Source organism: Struthio camelus, chromosome 12, assembly GCF_040807025.1.
Source record: "Struthio camelus isolate bStrCam1 chromosome 12, bStrCam1.hap1, whole genome shotgun sequence".
NCBI lineage: Eukaryota > Metazoa > Chordata > Aves > Struthioniformes > Struthionidae > Struthio > Struthio camelus.
Genome location: NC_090953.1, coordinates 25,708,891 through 25,729,872, shown reverse-complemented (window position 1 = coordinate 25,729,872; position 20,982 = coordinate 25,708,891). Strand labels below are relative to the sequence as shown.

Here is a 20,982-nt window from a genome sequence, read left to right as displayed (position 1 = left end):
GCAGTGCAGGTGCCTAGGAAAGCTCTTTGTCAGAGGTAACAAGCTCCTAAAGCTGTCTCTAAGTCACTGCCAAGGAAAAGAGAAGGTGTCCTGCTCCTATAGGTGTCCTGAAGAGGCCTGGACACCTGGAAGGCTGGAGGAGGACATCCTTCAGGCCTGGTCTCTCACTATTGAGAGCTTTGGAGAAGGGATGCCAGGCTACCCACAGCACCCACCAAGGACTAGTGTTGCCCTGAAGAAAGTCTGAGGAATCCCAAGACAGCCATTCCCCAAACATTACCAGCTAAGATATTCAAAGAAGGTTTCCCCAGGCATATCAGGACAAATTAAGGAAGGTCCCTGCTCAGAAGAGCTTGTTAAGAGAAGAGATGAGAGTAAGTGGTTGGTTTTGAGACTTCTGCAATTCAGCACATCCATGACCAACCTGGAAAAGGGTAAGTGACAAGCTAAATAAAGTTGTTCACAGAGGTGAGGCTAAGAGAGAGCTGGGTTATACGTTCAAGGGACATGAACAGAGCAAGATAAGTCAGAGAGAGAAGAGATCACCACTCAGACCAGGACCAGGTATAGACATGCGACCAGCAGCAGCAAGAAAAGGAGGCATCTTGCCAGTCTAAGCCTTTGGTGTACCCACATCCTGGGCACTGTAGGCAGTCCTGATTCCTGCCCTCCCCCCAAAAAGAAAACCAAACAAGCAACAATCAGGGGTCTGACCAGCATCTTCCAGAGGAAGAACTGAACAGGGCCTCTCCAGTCACCCCTTTGCAGCCCACAACCCACAGGCTTTGAGAGGTCACTAGGACAACCCAGGGCAGGAGATGAATCCATGGTCCAAGCTCTTGCACACATGCCAAGACAGACAAGGTTTCTGCTTAAACATACTCATCCTGCTTCAGCTCCCTGCCACCAAACACAGATATCCAGCCACCCCATAGAGCAAGTCACAGGACAAATAAATAAATAAAAACCCTTCCAGATCTAGACTAGAAATTGTCCAGGCCAAAGCTCACGTTTAATAGAAGCTTGGAGATACTGCAAAAATAGCTTTCCAGGAATACCTTGTTCATACACCCTTCCTTAGACTTTGCTACTGGCCACTTGAGATGGGATACCAGGTCAGAACAACCCCCTCCCACCCAGAACGGCTGCTCCCAGCTGCCTTCTCCTGTCCCCAGGAGGAGGAGGGCAGCAAAGCAGGGAGCAGCTCTGCCCAAGGACAGCCCAGCAGGGTCGCCGCTGCCAGAGGCCCTGCAGAGAACGCTTTCCTTCCCTGTCCCTGCCCCCTCGGGGGATGTCCCCAGTCCAAACACTCAGAGATGGAGCAGAGCCATGGAAAACAGGATCTGTGCCAAAAGGGACAAGACCAACTAGGCCATCTCTTAAAGGGGGAGGATCCTAGCATAGCTCCCACACAGGAGCAGGGAAGGGCAAGGACACTGGCTCAAATCAATGGCTCTAAAGCAGTCCTTACACAACCATCTCCCCCATAACAGACATAGGACATATGTAGAGCTATCTAGTGCAAGCACAGCCTGGTACTAAGCGCTAAGACTCTAAAAAGTCAAGTGGCTGTGCCTGCCTCTTCCTACTGCAGCTCCATTCCAGCCTGGAGGTCAGTGCAAGTCTTGCCCTGTCCACCACTCCCAGAATGGCCAGATGCTCTCCTTTAAATAAAAGCTCTCAACACAAAGTCCCAAGGAGAGCCAGGCACTGCCCTGCAGCCCAGCAAGGGTCAAGTTATGCCAGAAACGTTGGATGCAAAGGCACAAGTACCTATCTCCTGCAAGGCTGCTCTGGTAGTTTTCTAGCACTGGGATTTAGTTAAAGATCCCTCCAAATCCTCTCAGAAGGAAGTGAGGCAGAATCTCCCCTTCTGCAAGATTAATCTGTTATCTGCATTACCTCCAGCCATGCTTTTGCACAGCTGTGGCCACTCCACCCCCTCCCCAGCTAACCAGGTCCTGGGGCCACTCTCCCAGCACCTGGAGCACACAAGCCTTTACAGCCAGAGATTAGCAGATGCCCAAGGGCAGCTAGCTCATCAGGATTTCAGAAGCAGGACTGTGCCTTACCTATCCCTGTGCCACCAGACAGCCACCCTCTCCAAGTGAGCTACCCCCAGCTGCAGATAGGTACCTGCTGGTTTGCCTGGAACACTCCACTCAGGAACACCAGCATTTCCATGGGAATGGCACCAAGCTCTGCACTGAGCCTCTTGCCTGTACCACCAGAGCTCAGCACATCAAGGGAGCCCAGTACCACCCCACCAAGAGCAGGGACAAGCTCCCACACAGCACCCTAAAGGCAGCCCTTCCCTGGCAGGCGATTCCCTGACCCACACACTGGGTCCCTGAGGGCTCAGCCTCTGACCCAGGCTGCCCAATAGCCCCAGCCTCCTTGTTCAGAGGCACAGGCACCACAGCTATTCCCATGGGAGGGCCTACTTTTGGAAGTGCCACTGCAAGCACTGATACTCCAACACTAACAACAAAGAGAGGCTTTTCAGAAGGCTGCTCTGGTGATCGAGACCTACATGGCTACAATCGTAACTGTACCACCTCACACACTGCTTGCAGCACAGAGCATCCCACTCCACCACACATCCTGGGAGGAACGTGGGGCTCCACTCTGGCACCCAGCTCCCCAGGAGCAGGGCAGCAGTCCTGGGGTTGTTAGCAGAGCCACAACAGCACTGCCAAACCCTAGTCCTGGATGCAACGCAGCTGGGGCCACTTGACACGAGGCTGCTGGAATGCGGCAAGCCTGCAGGCTGCTCTAGGAGCCGAGACTTATAAGGCACAGCTGCAAAACACAGGGAACCAAGCTTGCAAAACAAGGCTGCAGAGAGGGAAACATTTGGGAACCCAACCATGGAGATTAAGGACTTCACAGCAGCTGGCACTCTAATCTCACCACACCAGATCAGCCCAGGGCCTAAAGAGTTCCTGCCACTGCTTTAGGAAGACCTGGTGCTAGGCAGTTTTGCTCCTCAGCATGTAAAACCCCCAGCAAACATAGGGGAGAGGGCAACTGGTGGAGAGAGGCTGATTTGCTGCCAGCTGCAGCTTAGCAGGAAGGCAGAGCAGTCCCAATGTTATGGAGCATACCTCCTCAGAAGGAAACAGGTTCCTTTGCCACCCTGTGCCTCACTTTCCCCCCCACCACCAGCACTTGACAGTAGATAGGCTGCACAAGCTGGCTGCCTGCTTGCAGCTCCAGCACTGGCAGAGTTATAACATCCTTGGGCAGCTCAAAGGGCCAGCAGGCAGGCTACTGCTGCGCCCGGGTGCAGGATCAGTCCAGGAGCTGCTCCAGCCAGGAAGCACAGAACAGCGACAGCCCCAGCAGCTGGGGCAGTGGGAAGATGTTCACCTAGGCCATATCCCTAGAGGAAAGCAGCCTTGAACCACAGTCCTCTCCCAGCACTCAAAGCAAGGAGGGCTTCAAGCATGTTCCTCTCAAATTAGCCTTTCACATGAGACACACTCAAGAGACAACATCCTGTTAGCCTGGGGACAGGGACACAAGGGGCAGACTGCAAGAAAGTGCAACCTAGCTGAGCACTGGTATTGGGCCCGAGGCTGTGGTGTTCTATACAACTCAGCTTATAGCTGGATCATGTTCCCCCCCCCCCCCCCCCCCCCCCAAAATGAACATTTGCTCTTCCTCCACATTGAGGGGGAAATCTTAACAGGGCTCAGCCCAGCCACTGTGGTCAGGGCAGGAAAGCGTTTAAGTGAGGAGGGAAGGAGGGACGGGCGCTGGTTTCTGCTCAACTGAGCCGGAAGCACATGGCTGAAGATAAGTCCAGACATAACGGGAGAGCACCCAAGATTAGGCCATGGCCTGAGCAGAGGAAGCACTGCTGGTCTGACTCTGTGTTGGAGACTTCCTCCTGCTCACCATACCAAGTCTTGTCCCCTGTCTTCACAGTACATCACAGGGGGGTGGGGGGAGGCACATCACCCATAGGTGCTAGGGACACAGCAACAGGTTCAAAGCTGTTGAAGCATTTGGGGAGGCCAGGAAGGGTTTGCCCCTGCTCCCATTGAATTACTCTCCCAACTAGGCACATCAGGCAGAGCTTCCCCAGCTCACGGAGTGGTTGGCACAGCACCCTTCCCAGTCTGCCACCACAGCCCCCAGCTTTCCACCTTGCTGAGAAATGTGCTAAGGTAGAGTCTCACAGCCAACATGCCAGAAGACGCTCACATTCATACTTGCACTACACAGCCCATCACACTGAATTCATGGGGGATAGCTCATGATAGCACACCACAGAAGTCTGCTTCAGACCATCTCCTCCTGCCCACACCTAGGAATTCATTCTCCAGCCAGTAGATGCAGAAGTGAGATCACAGAATCATTTAGGTTGGAAGGGACCTCTGGAGATCATCTAGTCCAACCTCCCTGCTCAAGCAGGGTCACCTAGAGCAGATTGCCCAGGATCACATCCAGACGGGTTTTGAATATCTCCAGGGAAGGAGACTCCACTACCTCTGTGGGCAACCTGTTCCAATGCTCTGTCACCCTCACAGGGAAGAAGTTTTTCCTCAGGTTCAGGTGGAACTTCCTGTGGTTCAGTTTGTGCCCATTGCCTCTTGGCCTGTTGCTGGGCACCACGGAGATGAGGCTGGCCTCATCCTCTTGACACTCCCCCTGCAGATACTTGTACACGTTGATGAGATCCCCTCTCAATCTTCTCTTCTCCAGGCTGAACAGGCCCAGCTCTTGCAGTCTTTCTTCCTAGGAGAGGTGCTCCAGCCCTCTAATCATCTTGGTAGCCCTCCGCTGGACTCTCTCCAGGAGTGCCGTGTCTCTCTTGTACTGGGGAGCCCAGAACTGGACACAGTGCTCCAGGTGAGGCCTCCCCAGGCCTGAGGAGAGGGGCAGGATCACCTCCCTCCACCTGCTGGCAACACTCTGCCTCATGCACCCCAGGAGACCATTGGCCTTCTTGGCCACAAGGGCACACTGCTGCCTCATGCTTAACTTGTTGTCCACCAGCACTCCCAGGTCCTTCTCTGCAGAGCTACTTTCCAGCAGGTCAACCCCCAGCCCGTACTGGTGCAGGGGATTATTCCTGCCTAGGTGCAGGACCCTGCACTTGCCTTTGTTGAACTTCAGGAGGTTCCTCTCCGCCCACCTCTCCAGCCTGTCCAGGTCCCTCTGAATGGCAGCACAGTCTTCTGGGGTGTTAGCCTCTCCCCCCAGTTTAGTATCCTCAGCAAACTTGCTGAGGGTGCACTCTGTGCCTTCCTCCAGGTCATTGAGGAATATATTGAACAAGACTGGACCCAGGACTGACCCCTGGGGGACACCACTAGCCACAGGCCTCCAACTTGACTCTGCGCCATTCACCACAACCCTCCGAGCTCGGCCATCCAGCCAGTTCTCAAGCCACCTCACCGTCCACTCGTCTAGCCCACACTTCCTGAGCTTACCTAGGAGGATGTGATGGGAGACAGTGTCAAAAGCCTTGCTCAAGTCCAGGTAGACAGCATCCACTGCTCTGCCCTCATCTACCCAGCCAGTCATTCCACCAGAGAAGGCTCTCAGAGGGGTCAAGCATGATTTCCCTTTGGGGAATCCATGCTGACTACTCCTGATCACCTTCTTGTCCTCCACATGCTTAGTGAGGACCTCCAGGAGGAGCTGTTCCATCACCTTTCCAGGGATGGAGGGGAGGCTGACAGGCCTGGAGTTCCCTGGCTCCTCCTTCTTGCCCTTTTGGAAGACTGGCGTGACATTGGCTTTCTTCCAGTCCTCAGGCACCTCTCCTGATCTCCAGGACCTTGCCAAGATGATGGAGAGTGGCCTAGCGATAACATCCGCCAGCTGCCTCAGCACTCGTGGGTGCATCCCATCAGGGCCCATGGATTTATGGAGGTCAAGTTTGGACAAAAGATCTCTAACCTGATCCTCCTCCACCAAGGGAGAGTCTTCCTTTCTCCAGACTTCCTCCCTGGTCTCCAAGGTCTGGAATTCCTGAAGGCTGGCCTTAGCAGTGAAGACTGAAACAAAGGCAGCATTCAATAACTCTGCCTTCTCTGTATCCTTCGTCACCAGGGCACCCGCCCCATTCAGCAGCGGGCCCACGTTTTCCCTAGTCTTCCTTTTGCTAGTGATGTATTTGAAGAAGGCCTTCTTGTTGTCCTTGACATCCCTTGCCAGATTTAATTCCAACCGGGCCTTAGCCTTCCTTGTCACATCCCTGCACGCTCTGACAACGTCCCTGTATTCCTCCCAAGTGGCCTGTCCCCTTTTCCACATTCTGTGCACTTCCTTCTTCTGCTGGAGCTTTGCCAGGAGTTCCTTGCTCCTGGCAGATGAGATGAGGAGTTCCTGCCAGCCTCTGCCCCAAACAGGAGACACCAGCCCGGATGCAGGACCCTCACAAGATATACTCTCTCCTTGGGTCCTCAAGGAAGTCATCCATGTCCAAGCAGCTGGTCTCTGCTTCACCCAACCAGAAACTAAATACCCAGGTACCTTTCAGTCCTATGTCTGCCTCCTCTGCTCGTGTAGCCAGAGCCAGGACATGACCACAGAGCTGCACAAACTTCTTGACTCACCCTGATCTGGGGTGGCATGCTGCTGGCCACAGCATGGCCCCACAGAGCATGCCTGACAGTTTCACAGCCCAGCACCAAGCAAGTCTTCCACAAACCCCAAGCACTGATGAGCTGAGAGGTTGTGGCAGTTCTCAGAGGTTACAGTAGTTATGGCAGTGTCACGCCAGATGCAGGGAGCCCCTTTGGGGGGGGGGGGGGTAGGGAGGACAGCACCAGTAGGCAGCCAAGCACCCCTAGGACTGGGGCACTACTGAGTCAGCCCAGCTCTGGGCAAGACATGGCTACTCCTCAGTGGGGAGCAGCTATGCTACCCAAAGGGCACCAGGGATGCCAAGCCTGACCAGCAACATGCCTTGACCTCCCTCCACACCACAGGGCACTCTTCCCCACAAGACCTCAAGTGGGTAACCAGTGCATATGATGTAGCAGGCAAAGCAGATATGAGACAATCGGCCCAGAAGGACAGCCTGGGGAGCAGGGCAGAGTGCATAATAAGAATGGATACAGCACACAGCATAAGCTATAAGGCCCCAGCTAGAAACAGAACATGTCACAGCCAGTCCTCCACCAACTCACATCCCACTGTGAGAGACCAGGAGGTGATGCTTCCTCCCCTCTTCTAGTACATCCCCGAGGAGGCGGGTGCTTGCTCTGCACTTCAAGCCACAGCTGTAAGAGCTGGCCCACAGGAACCACAGCTCAATCCACTTTCAGACAGACCCTGGCCTGCTGCCCTTCAAAGTAGATTACACGCGTCCCCAGGCCAACAGCTTCTGACATAGAGCTGAGGACCAGGACCTGAGCTAACATTAATGCAAGAACCCACCACTACATCCTCAGGTGCATGGTAAGGCAGGAGGGAACATCTCAATTAAGAGGTGCAACACTTCCATAATCACTTCTGGGCTATGCAGCAGGGCTAGAGATCCTGTGTGTGGGCAGACTGTCCCACAGGTCCCTGGTTTCCACCAGCTAGAGCCCGTGTCTGGGTAAGCTTGGGCAGAGTGATCAAGGAGAGCATTGTACAAAGTCAGCACATGCTGTCTCATGTGACTGTCATCTAGAGAACCCCCCCTCTCCCAGCAGCCAATGGGGCACATCAAGGTAAGGCAGGATCTCATACCTATGTTCTGTCTCTCCTGCCCTACTGCACTGGCCAGTTGGGCTCAAGACTGTTCCTTCCCATAGGACACACAGAAGAGGTCAACATCTTATCCCTGTCCACAGGGCTAGATGCAGGAGATGATCTTCACTAGACGGAGCAAACCTCAGCAGCATCCATGCTCCTGCCTCCAAGCAGCAGAGCCCTGGGAACAAGGAAACCCTGACTACCCCAGAGCTCTACCTGGGACATGGCAAGCAGAGCCCAGAGCTCATGCAAGTGCTCTGCCTCCACATTCCTCTACCATCCAGCCATTACCCAAAACACCACCCCTCTCTGGTGGGACTGACTCAAGAGACAGCAGGCCCAGGGACAGGCAGCTTTCAGGCCTCCCATCCAGCCACGGCCCCACATGCAGTGGGCAAAATGTTGCATCCAGCATTTGTTCTTGCCATGCCAACGCAAGGGTCACTTGGCACACAACCTCTCACGGCACCAGCACTATTGCCTGCAGCACTCCAGGGTCCCTCATCCCCAGAGACACTGCATTGGCTCAGGATTACAGCTACCCTGACACACTTCGGTGTATCCCAGATTCAGCCTGTCCAGCACAGGGGCTGCATCCCACTGCCCTGCTCCCTCATCAGGTCCAACTACACAGCATTCAGCACACAGGAGGAATTCAGTTTCAGCCATCCCATGTGGCATGCAGATGGTTTTTTTGCAGCACACCTGAATTCTTCATGCTTGTGGCCTCTGCCACACAAAGCATTCTCACATAATGGTGGCTGTTGCTATGGGAGGCACTTTCCTATTCTGGGGATGGCCTGTGATATAAGCATACCTCTGGGCTTCCTCAGGGAACAAGCTTTTGAGATGACTTGCCTCCAGATCCGATAGGGCTGCCAGGTCTTGGCTAGTGGCTTGAACTCCAAGAGAGAAGGTGCAGGCTGACTTCTCCCAGAAGAAGAAAAGGGATCAAGCCACTAGGGAGATGACCAGCTGCCATTCAATTCACCACATTTACAGCCACTCCAAGGAGTTCAGACAGTCTCTAACCAGAAGGCACCACTGCACGGGGATGGCCAGAGCTCTCTGGGACTCAGGGCCATTCAGCTATGTAACAGGCAGCCCAAAGTCTGCCTCACAACAGATGCCTCAGTGGGGTTAGCAAGAAGGTCTGAGATTTTGCTGCAGGAGCTCTTGCTCCTTCCTCTGAAGCATCTGGTCCTCAGCAGGGCTGGTGGGAAGAGCTAGCCAGATCTAGCACAGCCAACACTGCCCTGCCTCTCACTTGCTTTGGGCAGAGCTACATTATCCTACTTGCTCTTCTGAAGAAGGGGGCACTGTCACCAAGGTAAATCACCAGGGTAAGATTCTCAGCACCACAGATGAGGTGCTGACCATCTTACTTCCACATTCACCTCCTGGTAAGGCTTTAAAGCTTTCATTTCAGGCACTTGGGAGGCCTGGACAGGCACAAGCAGCACTTCATGATCCAAGTAGCTCAGCCTTCATTACTTGGCAGAGCTCAACACTGCCAAGAGCAGCAAGCCAAGAAGAGCTTTTGGCTCCTCCAAGAGCTTCCTGCACCAGTTCTGGCAAAAGTCATAGCCGACTTCAGTGCCGATTCCTCTAGCAGAGCCATGAGGGAGGACAGCAAAGCCTGAATCCCTCTCAGCTACCCTCCAGACATCATCTAGGGCATCCTTCCTGCTTTGCCCATCTTGAGGGGGGGAAGGCACAGTCCCTTGCTGGTTTCCAATTTTGATGGTAGCATGGCCCTTCATAACTGCTGCAGGCTACTGCAACACCAGAAACTCCTTCCTTAGGAGGCCACATAGGGAAAGCTCTACTCAGCACCTCCTCAGACTAGCCAAGGAGGAAGATTCATTTCTGAAACAAGGTGTCGTTTACTAGACTAGCTACACAGCCAGGCAGCAGAAGGAAGAACAGTTACCCTGTCAGAGACTACTTGGGATATCAATACTCAAAGCTACTTAAGAGACCAGTCAACCTTGTAACTCAAAGGGCAAGAAAGGAAAAGGAAGCTATCCTGCAAGGGGTATTTACAGAGGCACCAGGACAAGGAGATTCCCACATCCCTCCCCCAGTAAGAATGGCTCATTGATAGACTAAGAAGAGGTCTGGGAACACACCAGTTCCCAGAACCTCTGCCTACATGGTGACTTCAGGGTATTGCTCAGCCAACAATCTGTCACTAACATAAAGCTGCATTTAACATGGAAGATACTTTTATGATGCATGAAAACAGCTCTAAGACACCACTCTGGTTTAGCCAGATTGAACACAAGAAGATTAACAAGTGGTGACCATAACTACTACACCCTCGAGCTCTGCATAGCAAAGAGTAGCATCAGAGTCATTTGACTTCAGAAATTACGTTAACCTTATTTGTTTCAAGTCCGAGAATTACAATCCATGCATGCAAGAGGTATCTAGGTCCACTCAAGCAGAGATTACAAAAATCAAGAGATGTCTGGCACCAGTCCATGAAGCGCTAAAGAGACCCAGCATCTAACACATGCCAGCTCACCAGTGGCATTTCTGGATGGTTCTGGCAGCTCCAGCATGCAACAGCTAAGAAAGGCCAGGAATGTAGTACTCGCTCTCCTAGCCCAGCCAAAGCTCAGCCCATTCTCCCAGTGGAAGCAGTCTGGGAGCTAAGAGCTTTCTGCCTCCTCTAACGGGGCATTTTCTAACTCTAATCAATGTCATCTACAGCCCTTGCCATGGGCCAACAGGGAACATGATCCTTTCCCAGCAGGGTATGACCAGGTAGCTTTGCCTGGTCCTTACCTGTGCTTAGCCCAACTTCCTCGCTCAGATCTCCAGCACAGCTTCACGTTTGAAGTTCTCCACATTTAGCAGCCCCTGATGTCCAAGCTCTACTGTGACAGCAACCCCCACCACAAGGAGGCCTTTGAGACTTGGCCCCTTCCCTTGAAGGGACAAAGCAACAAGATGACACATGGGATAACAATGCACTCCAGCCACCTGCTTTGGGACCCTAAACAAGGCTCCGAATTTCCCCTGCTCCCCAGGTACCTGTAACTTTCCAGGGACCTCCTGAGGAACAAGGATTAACTTCAGGCTTCCAAATCAGTTATGAGCCACAGGACCAGAATAGAAGTGACACATCCACACTGAACACTCAAGACTGTGGTGGCAATGGGGGTAAACACAAGAGGTCCTTATTACAATACAACCATATAAAAACAGCATGCAGCGTCCACAGCAAGCAAGCAAGCTCGCTCCTCTGGCTGCCGGAGGAAGCACTGCCTGCAATGAGTATGTGGCATCTAGACAGCTGACAGTCTCGCACTACCCCTCAGGAGGGCAGGGATGTATGCTGTCACACAGATTGGCGGCTGCCTGGAAAACTAAACAGAAGATAGCAGTAAGTGGCGAGGTATCGAATTTGGGGAGGTGTCTGGTGAGGAACAGCAGGGACTGACATTAGGCCCTGTTTGTTTAACATTCCCATTAACGACCTAGAGAGGAGCAAGAGACATTCCTGTCCTCCCCATGTCACTGGGCAGGAAGGGGCTGCGAGATCCAGGGACTGTCAGATTAGATAAAGGGAACGGCTGAATTTGGGAGCTTCGCCCTGCTGTAGCTGGGGCACACGTCTCCCTTCTGCAACTGCTCTGGAAAGTACCAACAGAGACTCATGGTGAGAAAGAGTTGTGTCCCCAGCACCAGGATCCAGCAGCATCATCCACACAGCTCAGGAAGATATTCCAACACACCCTCCTGCTTATGCTGGCCTGGAAGGATTCAACTTGGCATTAAAAGTAAACATTGCTACAGGACTGTTCGCTCCCTTCTATCAGGGGAGCACTCCTGGCCACATCCTAGGCTAGCCCAAATTCTGGCCAAGCCAGGACCCTGAACCCAAGATCTCTCCTAGTCCAGCATTAGCTTCTGCCATGAGAAAGAGCCCCTGGTCAGCCAGGGAGGAAAAGCAAGCATTCAGAGGGCTCCCACAGGATCAGAGCAGCCACCGCAGAGCCCAACCCACAGCAAGTCACCCACAGCATTATTTGTGGCGACAGCGGGATCCCAAAGGAGAGAGGGTTTTCCAACAGCAATCCCACCAGGGATGGGGGCTGGTTCCCAGCTGGACCAATAGAGCACTGCACCGCTGAAAAACAGGAATGAAGTGCAAGGCACTCTTTGGATGACAGCTCACACCAATTGCAGCATATTGCCACCACCTCCCGAGCACTCTCTGCTGCCTCTGGGTTGGTCTTCTGCTACACCCCTGCTCCACCGGGGTGCCCAGCAAGGCAGTAGACCATCTAGCAGGCTGGGCTGAACCATCCTGCTCCCTGCAAACACCCAGGAGGTGGATGATGGAGGGCAAGGGACATTTCTGTTCAACTGCCATCACAAGGCCAGCCCCATTCCCCAGGGGTGCTTTAAGACTAGGTTTTCCAGCCAAGCTTCACCCTGGGGAGGGCTAGGTTCCCTTCTTCCTCCCAAAGGGACAGGATTTTCATGCTCACAGGTGCAATAAAGACACCAGTTCCAGCACCCACTTTGCCCAACCATAAACCTAGGCAGCCCTCAGCAGCAGCAGGGGAGCAAGCAAACTCTCCCCCAGCTCACAGAGCTCACCTAGCCACCACCCACAAGGTCCCAGCCAAGGCAAAGCAACATCAGCGAGGACGCACCAAGCGGCATTGATCCCAGGGAGTTTTGCAGGCCAGTGAATAATCGGATCAAGGATCCGCATTGAGTCTTCTGCGCGTGCACGCAGTCCATGAAACCCCTGGTACAGAGCCTTCCCACACTACGAAAGCCTCACAGGACCCCAAACAACCCAAACACTTTCTCTGCCCACCCATACCAGTGCCACCCAGTGAAGCTGGGACATGCCACCAGCCGTACTGCAGCCGCATCCTCCTGCATCGCCTAAGCCCTGCTCTGCACAGGGAATAAAAAAAGCTACAGCCACCACATCATTGTCACCTGCCGATCCATCCCACCCTCTTCCCCCCACACCAGGGCCAGAGGTGAGGGGGCACAACAGCCCCAGAGCAGCCAGCATACAGGACCGTCCAGCCCTCTTGGTGGGTGGCGGAGCAACCCGGGCGCCATGTTGCGGCGGCAAGAGCGCACGGCGCACTCGAGGAGAGCTGGGGGAGGGGGCAGAGCACCTCCCCAGTCCCGAGGGCCAGGCGCGGACGACTGCAGCAAAACACTACCATGACCAGGCTTTTCCCGGAGCCATCTTTAAGATGGAGGGCAGCACGCGACCCACTGCACCAACACCTCCCCGAGGAGCAGGACAAGCTGAACAATGCGGTACTAGCAATGCCAGCGCCTAGCCAGCGGCTCTGGCAGCTGGAGGGCAAGCAAACGGCACTGCACACTCAGCTCCAGATGCTTCGGCACATGGCTGGAGAAAAATAAGCCCCACAAGCCCTCCCAGGATGGGGCCCAGCAGTATCCAGGCTCCTGCTTGCAACGGTCATCTAGGGGAACGAGGCTTACAGGCAAGGTGCTTCCCAGTCCTCCATTCCCACCAGGCTGCTGGTGCACAGGAAGCGGGACGAGGTCTCCACCATGGCGGACCAAATTTGTCCCTAGCAGCTCACACGGGCAGAGCAGCCTCCAACTGCAGAAGCCCAGTCCCTCCAGCCACAGGGGCTTGGTGACAGGGCACCCTGCACCCAGGGCACCCTCTACCCACAGCAGCCTCCACCTGGGGAGCAGCCATCATGCCAAGCTGAAGGGAGCAGGGGTCTGCCAGGCCCCCTGCCCCAGGGGCCACCAAGTGGGTGAGGGTGCTCTCAGCCAGGAGCTAGGACTCACCCTGCCCCAGGCTGCCACCAGCCTGGCCCCCATCCCCAATCCAACCCCCACCAACAGTTCCCCCTTTCCCAGGCAGCCCCTGCACCCACGGTGCTCCAGCCCCAACACCTCAGTGCCCAGGTCCCTACCAGGGGTCCAGCTCACCGCACCACCGCGCTCCCCCAGCCCCGGATCAGCCCCGACGCCCTGTCTCCAGTCCTCCGGCGCCCCAGTACTGCTGTCCCACCACCTTGTCCTTGGTCCCCGACGCCGGCTCCGGTACGGCAGCCCCGACGCCCCGTCCTCGGGTGCCCCGCCGCGGCCGGGGCCGCCGCCCGGGGACTCTGCCCCGCCGCCCCGTGCCGAGCTCGCCGCGGCCCGGCAGGAGCGGCAGCCCCGCGCCCGGTGCCGAGCGCGCCGTCCTACCTCCTCCTCGACGTTGCCGCTGCCGTTGGTGTGCTCGGTGTCCTTGTTGAGGTTGCTCATGGTGGGGTGCCGGGGGCGGGGGGTGCCGGCTGCTCCGGAGCTCCGCGGGGCTGGGAGCGGGTGCCGGTGCGGGGCCGGTGCGCGGGGGCGGTGCGGGGCGGTGCGGGGCGGTTCCGGTGCCTTCCCGGCTCACATGCGGCGCCCCGGGACCGCGGCGCTGTTAAGGGCCGGGCCGGGCCGGGCTGGGCCGGGCCGGGCGGAGCGGGGCCGAGTGGAGCGCAACGAGCCGCAGCTGCGGGGCCGACGCGCCCCAGCCCCAGCCCCCGCCGCCGCCGCTCCCGGTGCCGCCGCCGCCGCCGCGCACCGAGCAGCGGGGCCGGGACCCGCCCGCAGCCGCCCCGCCCGCCCGGGGCCGCCCCCGGGCCGCCCGCCGCCAATCCCGGCCCGGCCCGCCCCCGGGAGGGGGGTGCGGGCTTTTTTTTTTGTTGTTGGCTTTTTTTCCCCTTTCCACGAAAAACTTTCTCAACTTTGATGAACTTTCGGGCTGCAACTTTCTTAAAGGGCCCGCCGGCCCCTGGCACACCCCCGTCCTGTACCGGCCCCCGCTGGCACCGGCCCGGGCTGCTCCTTCCCCGGCGCTCCTGGGATGGGGCGGGGAAGGGGCTGAACCCCGTAGAGGTCCAAGCTCCCCGGGACGGCGGCCCCGGGCTCTGTGGACAGTGGCACATGGGCCCAGGAGAGTAGCCCCGTTACCCTGGGACAGCAGCCCTGTAACCCCCTGACAGCAGCCCCAGGTCCTAGGGGCAGCAGCCCCATGAGCCCAGGACATGGACCCCGTAACCCCTGGGAGAGTGGTCCCATATCCCCTAGGACAGCAGCCCCATAACACCAGGACAGTGGCCCCGGGTCCCCTCCAGGCAGCCGGTGTGCGCTGGAAGCACAGCCCTGCTGTCCGGGCTGCTACCAGGGGCACGCTTGAGGCACGTCTATCCTTCGCCCTTCTGCAGCCTAAGGGCCTCATCCGAACAAAGTGGGGCAGAGAGGTTGGCACGGGTTGGGACCAGGCTCTGGAGGGGTCACCAGCTCCCTTGTGCAGAGGTGATGGTGGTGTGCCAGATCCCCACTGTGCCCAGGGAGCAGCTGGTCCCATTTCTATCTCTGCTGTGGCAGTCGGAGAGGATGAAGAGGGTCCTGCCTTCCCACGGGCTTTCATGCAGGAGGGCAGCCCCTGGTTGGAGGGCAGGGACGCGTAACAGGGTGCCCCGTGAGTAAACAACATTGCAGGTGCCTCATCCCCACATGACACATCCCCACTGCTCGGTCCCGACGTGAGGTGGACGTGTAACATGAACATCAGGCACCAGCGCCTTGCTCTATGTGCAGGGTGACTGCAACAGGACAGGAAGCTTTTCTCAAGGTGATTTTGTGTCTCAAACTTGCCCAAGGGTTGGTGTTTGGAGTCAACCTGCCAAGCGGGAGATCTTCAAGGGATCTGAGCCGCATTAGCTTAACCAGCGCTGCTTGCTGCAAATATGCCCAGTCCTCACCGCTTCCTCACCTCCAAGGCTGGGTGAAACAGAGAGGAAACACCAGCCCTGCTCTCCCCCAGTGCTCCCATCAAGCTCACTAAGCTGCAAAAGGAGTGTGTGATCCCGCTCCCCAACTTGCCAGGGTTAGCCCTGGCCAGAAACGCCCTTGCAGCACGTCCGCTCTGGTATCACCCCTTTCACCCTCCAGCTTGCAGCCTGCCCTCGTTCAGGCTTCAGCTGGGGATGCCGGACAGCCTGCGAGCTTGATGTCTTAGTATGGCACCACTTTGGTTGTTCCCTGCAGTCACTGGATTTAGCCCTCCTTTCCTCCTGCTCTGAAGCGGACCTCGCTTGGAAGACCCAACTTTGGGCCCTGGCCAGTGTCTCCTCCTTCATCTAGCCCCGCTGCAGCAGCACGCATGGCCCCGGCCCCCCCCCTCCCCCCCCCCACCGCCTTGCTGCACTCCTTTTCCTGCCAGGCAGGGAAGTGCCAGGGTCACTGTGGAGGAGAAGGTGAGCGAGGGCTGTGCGTTGGGAACCGGGCGGAGGCCATCTGCCTGCAGCAGCCCCAGCAGAGATATGCACACTGTGACAGTGATAGCAGCAGCACTGGGCTGCGTCATCATGAACAGGAACGCGCGAGGAGTTTGTTATAAAAGCCTCACCCAAAAATCAGAGAGCCCCCTCCTAAATCCCAAGCATTCATCTCCCTTCCATGACTATGCGTCTGCCTCTTTATCACCTCCTTCCCGTGCTGCCCCAACCGAGTCAAATTTCAATTCAAAATTAGACTTATTCCACAATTAAGTGACTCTGACAGACATGCCTAACATTTGCTTGCAGCAATAGCTCCAGGATGAAGTTTTGGTCATATGGATGTTGTGAAGGGGTGTGAAAGTGGCTGGGTGAAATTACGGCTGATTTCTCTGCTGACACCTGGGTTTGCTGCTGTGTTAAAGCCTCAGCCTTGTCTGCAACTTGCTTTTCCACCTGGTTATGCAGAGGCTCGTTATCAGAGGCTCTCCAGGAAAATTTCACCCTCAGTTCAACCTTCTCCAGACCACCCCCCAGTGCACTAACGTCCTTCAGCTCTGGTTCCCAGCATCGCAAAGGAGATGCTGGAGAGGCTGCACCATCACCGAGGCCGTTCCCCTTGTTGAGCGAGCACTCACTGGGCCGGGGGATTTCATTGCAGGAGGTGAGTCTGGGGGAGAAAAATGTGTGTGTCCTCCTGGGAGCATTGGCTTTGCATTTCCTTGCTTTCTAGGCTAGGGCTTTTAACAGCCGCAGCTGTTTGCATGCAGCACAGTGGATTTGTATGTTAAGTTCTTGGTTACTTTGTATAGACAGTGGCAAGACGACTATTTCTTTTTGTAAGGCTCTCTATGTAATGAGCTGCTAAGTCAGAAAGCCCAAGCCCCATGAAGCTACCCAGCTGCTGCCAATCGACCACACACAAAATGCTTTGTGCAGAAGGTATCTTCCAGCCAAAAACCAACCGTGCTTTTTAATTAAGAAAACCAATTTTCCTGTTTAGAACATTGTTTTACAGGTTTTGTTTGGAAACATTTTGTACAAAGAATACACCCAGCACTGCCGAACCAGGAGCAGAGCTGCCAATTCACCTGTGATGCTTAGCACAGCTGGATCCCGAGCAGAGCAAGGCAGAACAAGGTCTCTTGTCGATGCAGCATGAGAGCCTGTGCTTCATGAGAGCTTCACCCCCGATGTCAGGCTGCACAGAAGTGACGCGCGCCCAGGAATAGGTTCCCTGTGGTGTCAAAAAAGACTCAGAGAAGTCCACTCTGATGAAGACCAGGAATATTTGCTTCCAGCACTAATGAAGCTAAAAATAACCTAACCTCACCAAGCCCATTGAGTTTTCTCCATGTTCACAGTTTTTACTTTCTACGGACTCTGGGTTTGAAGTTGGAAGGGCTGAAACCGCAGCAGATGCAGAACCTGCAGCAAGAGGAGGGAGATATTAATGGCTAGAAGTGAAAAAAGAAACAGTGGGTTTCTCACCAGACCCTGAAGGAAACTGTACTGAGAGCATATGCTAACGTTGGGAGGAAATGCGCCGTCTCTTCCACAGCAGGAAAAACACCCACCGCAAGCGGAAGTGCTGCTACAGCTGTGACACTGGAGCAATGAAAGCGGATCCACTGTGCCGCTATGAGACTTGCTCCCTCCCTGCGCTAAAATGAGATCTGCTGATGGTTTCTGTGCCTGGTTCCTGCTGTGCCCCTGACAGCCTACCTTCACAAAGCCCATTTCTTCTTGGTACTGGCCAACCCCAGGGTATGGCATTCAGACTCGGCCTTTCAAAGCCACAGCTACCCAGCAACGGCCCTGCTTCAAGCAGGTGATAGACTACAGACCTCCCAGGTCCTTGCAGCCAGCACATCTGTGACTTACTCTGGGCACCAATGCCAGCCTAAATTTGAATTTCCAAAGAGCCCCTGGTCCATTTTGCAGGAAGGTTTGCTTTGTTGCTGTTGGGCATGAGAAAAGCGTCCTGCTTGTACAGCCGCCCTCAGGGGCGGCGCAAGCTGTATTCAGTGGCAGCATCCCCGTATCCCAGTGCACTGGGATTCACAAGCCCCATCGATGTCCCTGGCAACATCAGACCCAGACAGCCTTTACACTTATAAAGTATGGTGGCAAAACAGCATGCAGTAGCCCCCAACAGTCCGACCAACCACGCTGGTGGGAGACAGATGTTCCCTGCTGCAGCAAGAATGGGGTAGGCAGAAGGTGGGATAAGTGAAGCAGTCACTGTTACCAATCCCCACAGGTGAGTGCGTCCACCAAGAAGTGTAATGTCTCTGCAGTGATTTTGCCCAACAATTTTTCCTTCAGGTCATTCTCTATGTGGAGTTGCTGAACGTAACTGGGGGCGATCCAAGATCAGATCAGCGGAACCAGCATAGAACTGGGGTGATGTTCTGGTTCATTCAGGCAAAGCTTATCTGAGTTTTACAGCAATACACTCTTACACCAACGCTTTTCACTCCAAGGCAGCGGAGGCCAAGTGTAACACCATGTAGTATTTACCTCTGGGATCTAGCCAAGGTCTACACTGGAGGCCCTGTACTTGCCATGCTATGTCCACTGAGACGCACTGGGGAGGAGAGCAGAGGTGATGCTACGCATATCCAGTCTGCCCCCACCAGCCTCTCCCATATCCCTTCCCATTTGGGGTAGATGAGCTGGCAATAAAGCCAAATCCACACCGATTCGAAACATCTAAGTGAAACCAAAAAGTTGCTCCTAGACCCAAGACCACATGGTCTTCTGCAGTCATTTGGAAATGCCCCTTTAGGTACAGCCTTGTGACCTTCTTAGTTGAAAAAGGTGCCAAAGTGGCCATACAGCTTAATGGTTAGTCCAGAGGGCTGGCTCTTGGCTCTTCTCTCAAAATCCTAGTATGGAGTTGTCCATAGGCCAAGTCTCTCTGCCCTCATACTATATTAGCAAATGCCTCTAGGGAACATAGGGATCATTTGGCAGCAATGCCCATCTAAAACCACACCAGGCTGCCACAAGCACAGAGGAGAGCTAGGAGCAGGCAGGCAATGCAAAAACCAGCTTGCTGGGGAGACCTTGGCACTGCGGGCCCTGGGCAGCAGCAAGAGGAGCCAGCCCAGAGCCCCAAGCACTTACTATCAGCTGGAAAACAGCATCTTCATCTCCAGAGCATCTTGCATCTTCCACTTCACGTGTGGAGACAGGCAACACATGCAGGGTTATATCTGGCCCTTGGAGGTTGGCATTTACCAGGCTGCCAAGCATCACTATCACCTTCTCAGGCTGCTGCCCTGCCGCAGTGTCCAATATGAGCGTCTCTAGCCTGCACCATCCCATCTGCGAATGGGGAAAGAAAACTACTCTGTCTCACAGGGAAAGGGGGGGGGGGGGTAAAAGCTGCCAGGTGCTTGCAACCATTAAGTAGGTCATGGAGAAGGTGTATTTAAGTGATTTATAGAGAAGCAGGTTGTAATCAGCTGAGAAATCAGGGTGGAACTTGAACCTACAGCCACCTGTAGACAATCTGCTGTTTTACACTGTCCCAGCTTAACTAAAGCAGCATTTTCAAAGGGCTCTTTCTTACCTCTGTCCTCTGAGTTTGCTGAGGCCATTGGCAGAGCAAGGAGGTCACCAGTACAGAGACAGGCTAGATGTGAGCAGGGTCCACTAAGGTGCTGGTTACAGGCAACAGTGGAGAGAGGTATCTCTGCGGTTGGGCTCCTGCTGTCTGCTCGTTTTGTGATCCTGGGCACGTGGCTTAGCCAGGACTTGTTCACACATCTGCAGAGGAGGCAGGAATTTCATTCTGGGGATAATGGGCGTTGTCTTGGGTGATACCTCAGGTCCCCACTAGCCCCAGGCCTATTGCAGGTTGCACGGCTGTGTCATGCTTTGGACAAGGTGCCACAGCCAGAGGGAGGCAGGGCACCCGCTGTTGTTTCACTCTTTCTCTGGACTTATCTGGGACAACGGCTGAGCCTGGCACTTATCCTGGGACAGAGAGGAGGCTCCTGTGCCGTTTCCAGTCTGTCTGAGGTACAGTGTATGGAAAGGGGCTGAGAGTACACCCTCCAGACATGAAGCGGGGGATTTCCTCTGCTCATTGCTCACCCTAGCTATTCCCCCTCTCATCCTTGCCCTCGCCTCATGCTTGCAGGACCACTCCGCCAGGACTGCTCTCTCCTTCACCCCACCCTGGAGATCCCCCTGCTCACCCCTCTCTCTGGCCCAGCTGCTCTTGCCTCGTGCCCTATTAGTCTTTCTGCTTGATTATTCTTGACTGCAATTTGCAGTGCTGGCTGGGAAGAGGCCACTAAACATGGGAGACAGTGAAACCCTGATTTCCAAGTGTGCAGTGCGCACCAGCCCCGCTGTGCCATGAGGCTGGCTGACACAGCCACGGTGAGTGATGGGCACATGCAAACTGGGTGCTGAAAGTCGCCAAAGACTCTTTACAGAACCTTAAATTAGTTTTCACAGACCTCTCTGGCCACAGGTAGGAGGAAGCTTCAGGCCTGAGATGCTGCTTTTGGTACAGATTGACATACAAATGTTTGGAGACTTTCGTTATAGCATCATCTCTGTTGGAGGGAAGGGATCTCTGGAGTTTCCAGTCCAACAGCCTGTTCACAGCAGGGTGGTCACGAGCACTGGATGAGGTTGCTCGTGGCTTGAAGACCCCCAAGGATGGAGCTCCCCACCTCTCTGGGTGCCCATCGCAGGGCTGCACCAGGCTCTGGGCAAGAAATTTTCCCTTACATCCAACCTGACCCTCCCAAGCCACAATTTGTGGCTTTTGCCCGATGTTATACCATCTGCCACTACTAAGGAAAAGTGTAGCTCCATCACCTTTGTAATTATCCCTCCAGGAGCTGTAGGCTGCAGTAAAACACCTTTCGACCTCCTTTTGGCCAGACTGACCCAGCCCAGCTCCTTGGTGACACTCTACTGGTGCCCCTCCGGGTCCTCCATCTCCCAGGCCCCATCTCTGCCCCAT

General features: G+C 55.2%; 1 protein-coding gene across 3 annotated transcripts in view; it reads right to left on the bottom strand.

Annotated features, from left to right (window-relative positions):
* The window catches only part of RBPMS2 (RNA binding protein, mRNA processing factor 2), a 33,383-nt gene extending 19,117 nt beyond the window's left edge, over nucleotides 1–14,266 (bottom strand). For 2 of the 3 annotated variants that reach the window (XR_011143751.1, XM_068958605.1), the window contains exon 1: nucleotides 13,927–14,252. Coding sequence is in view for 2 of the 3 variants with exons in the window: in XM_068958605.1 (XP_068814706.1) it covers nucleotides 13,927–13,986 (60 nt within the window). In the remaining variant the exon portion in view is untranslated. Of the gene's footprint in view, nucleotides 1–13,926 lie in introns of all 3 variants that reach the window. The other variant, XM_068958606.1, reaches the window with a different exon arrangement.
* Between the last annotated feature and the right edge of the window lie 6,716 nt (nucleotides 14,267–20,982).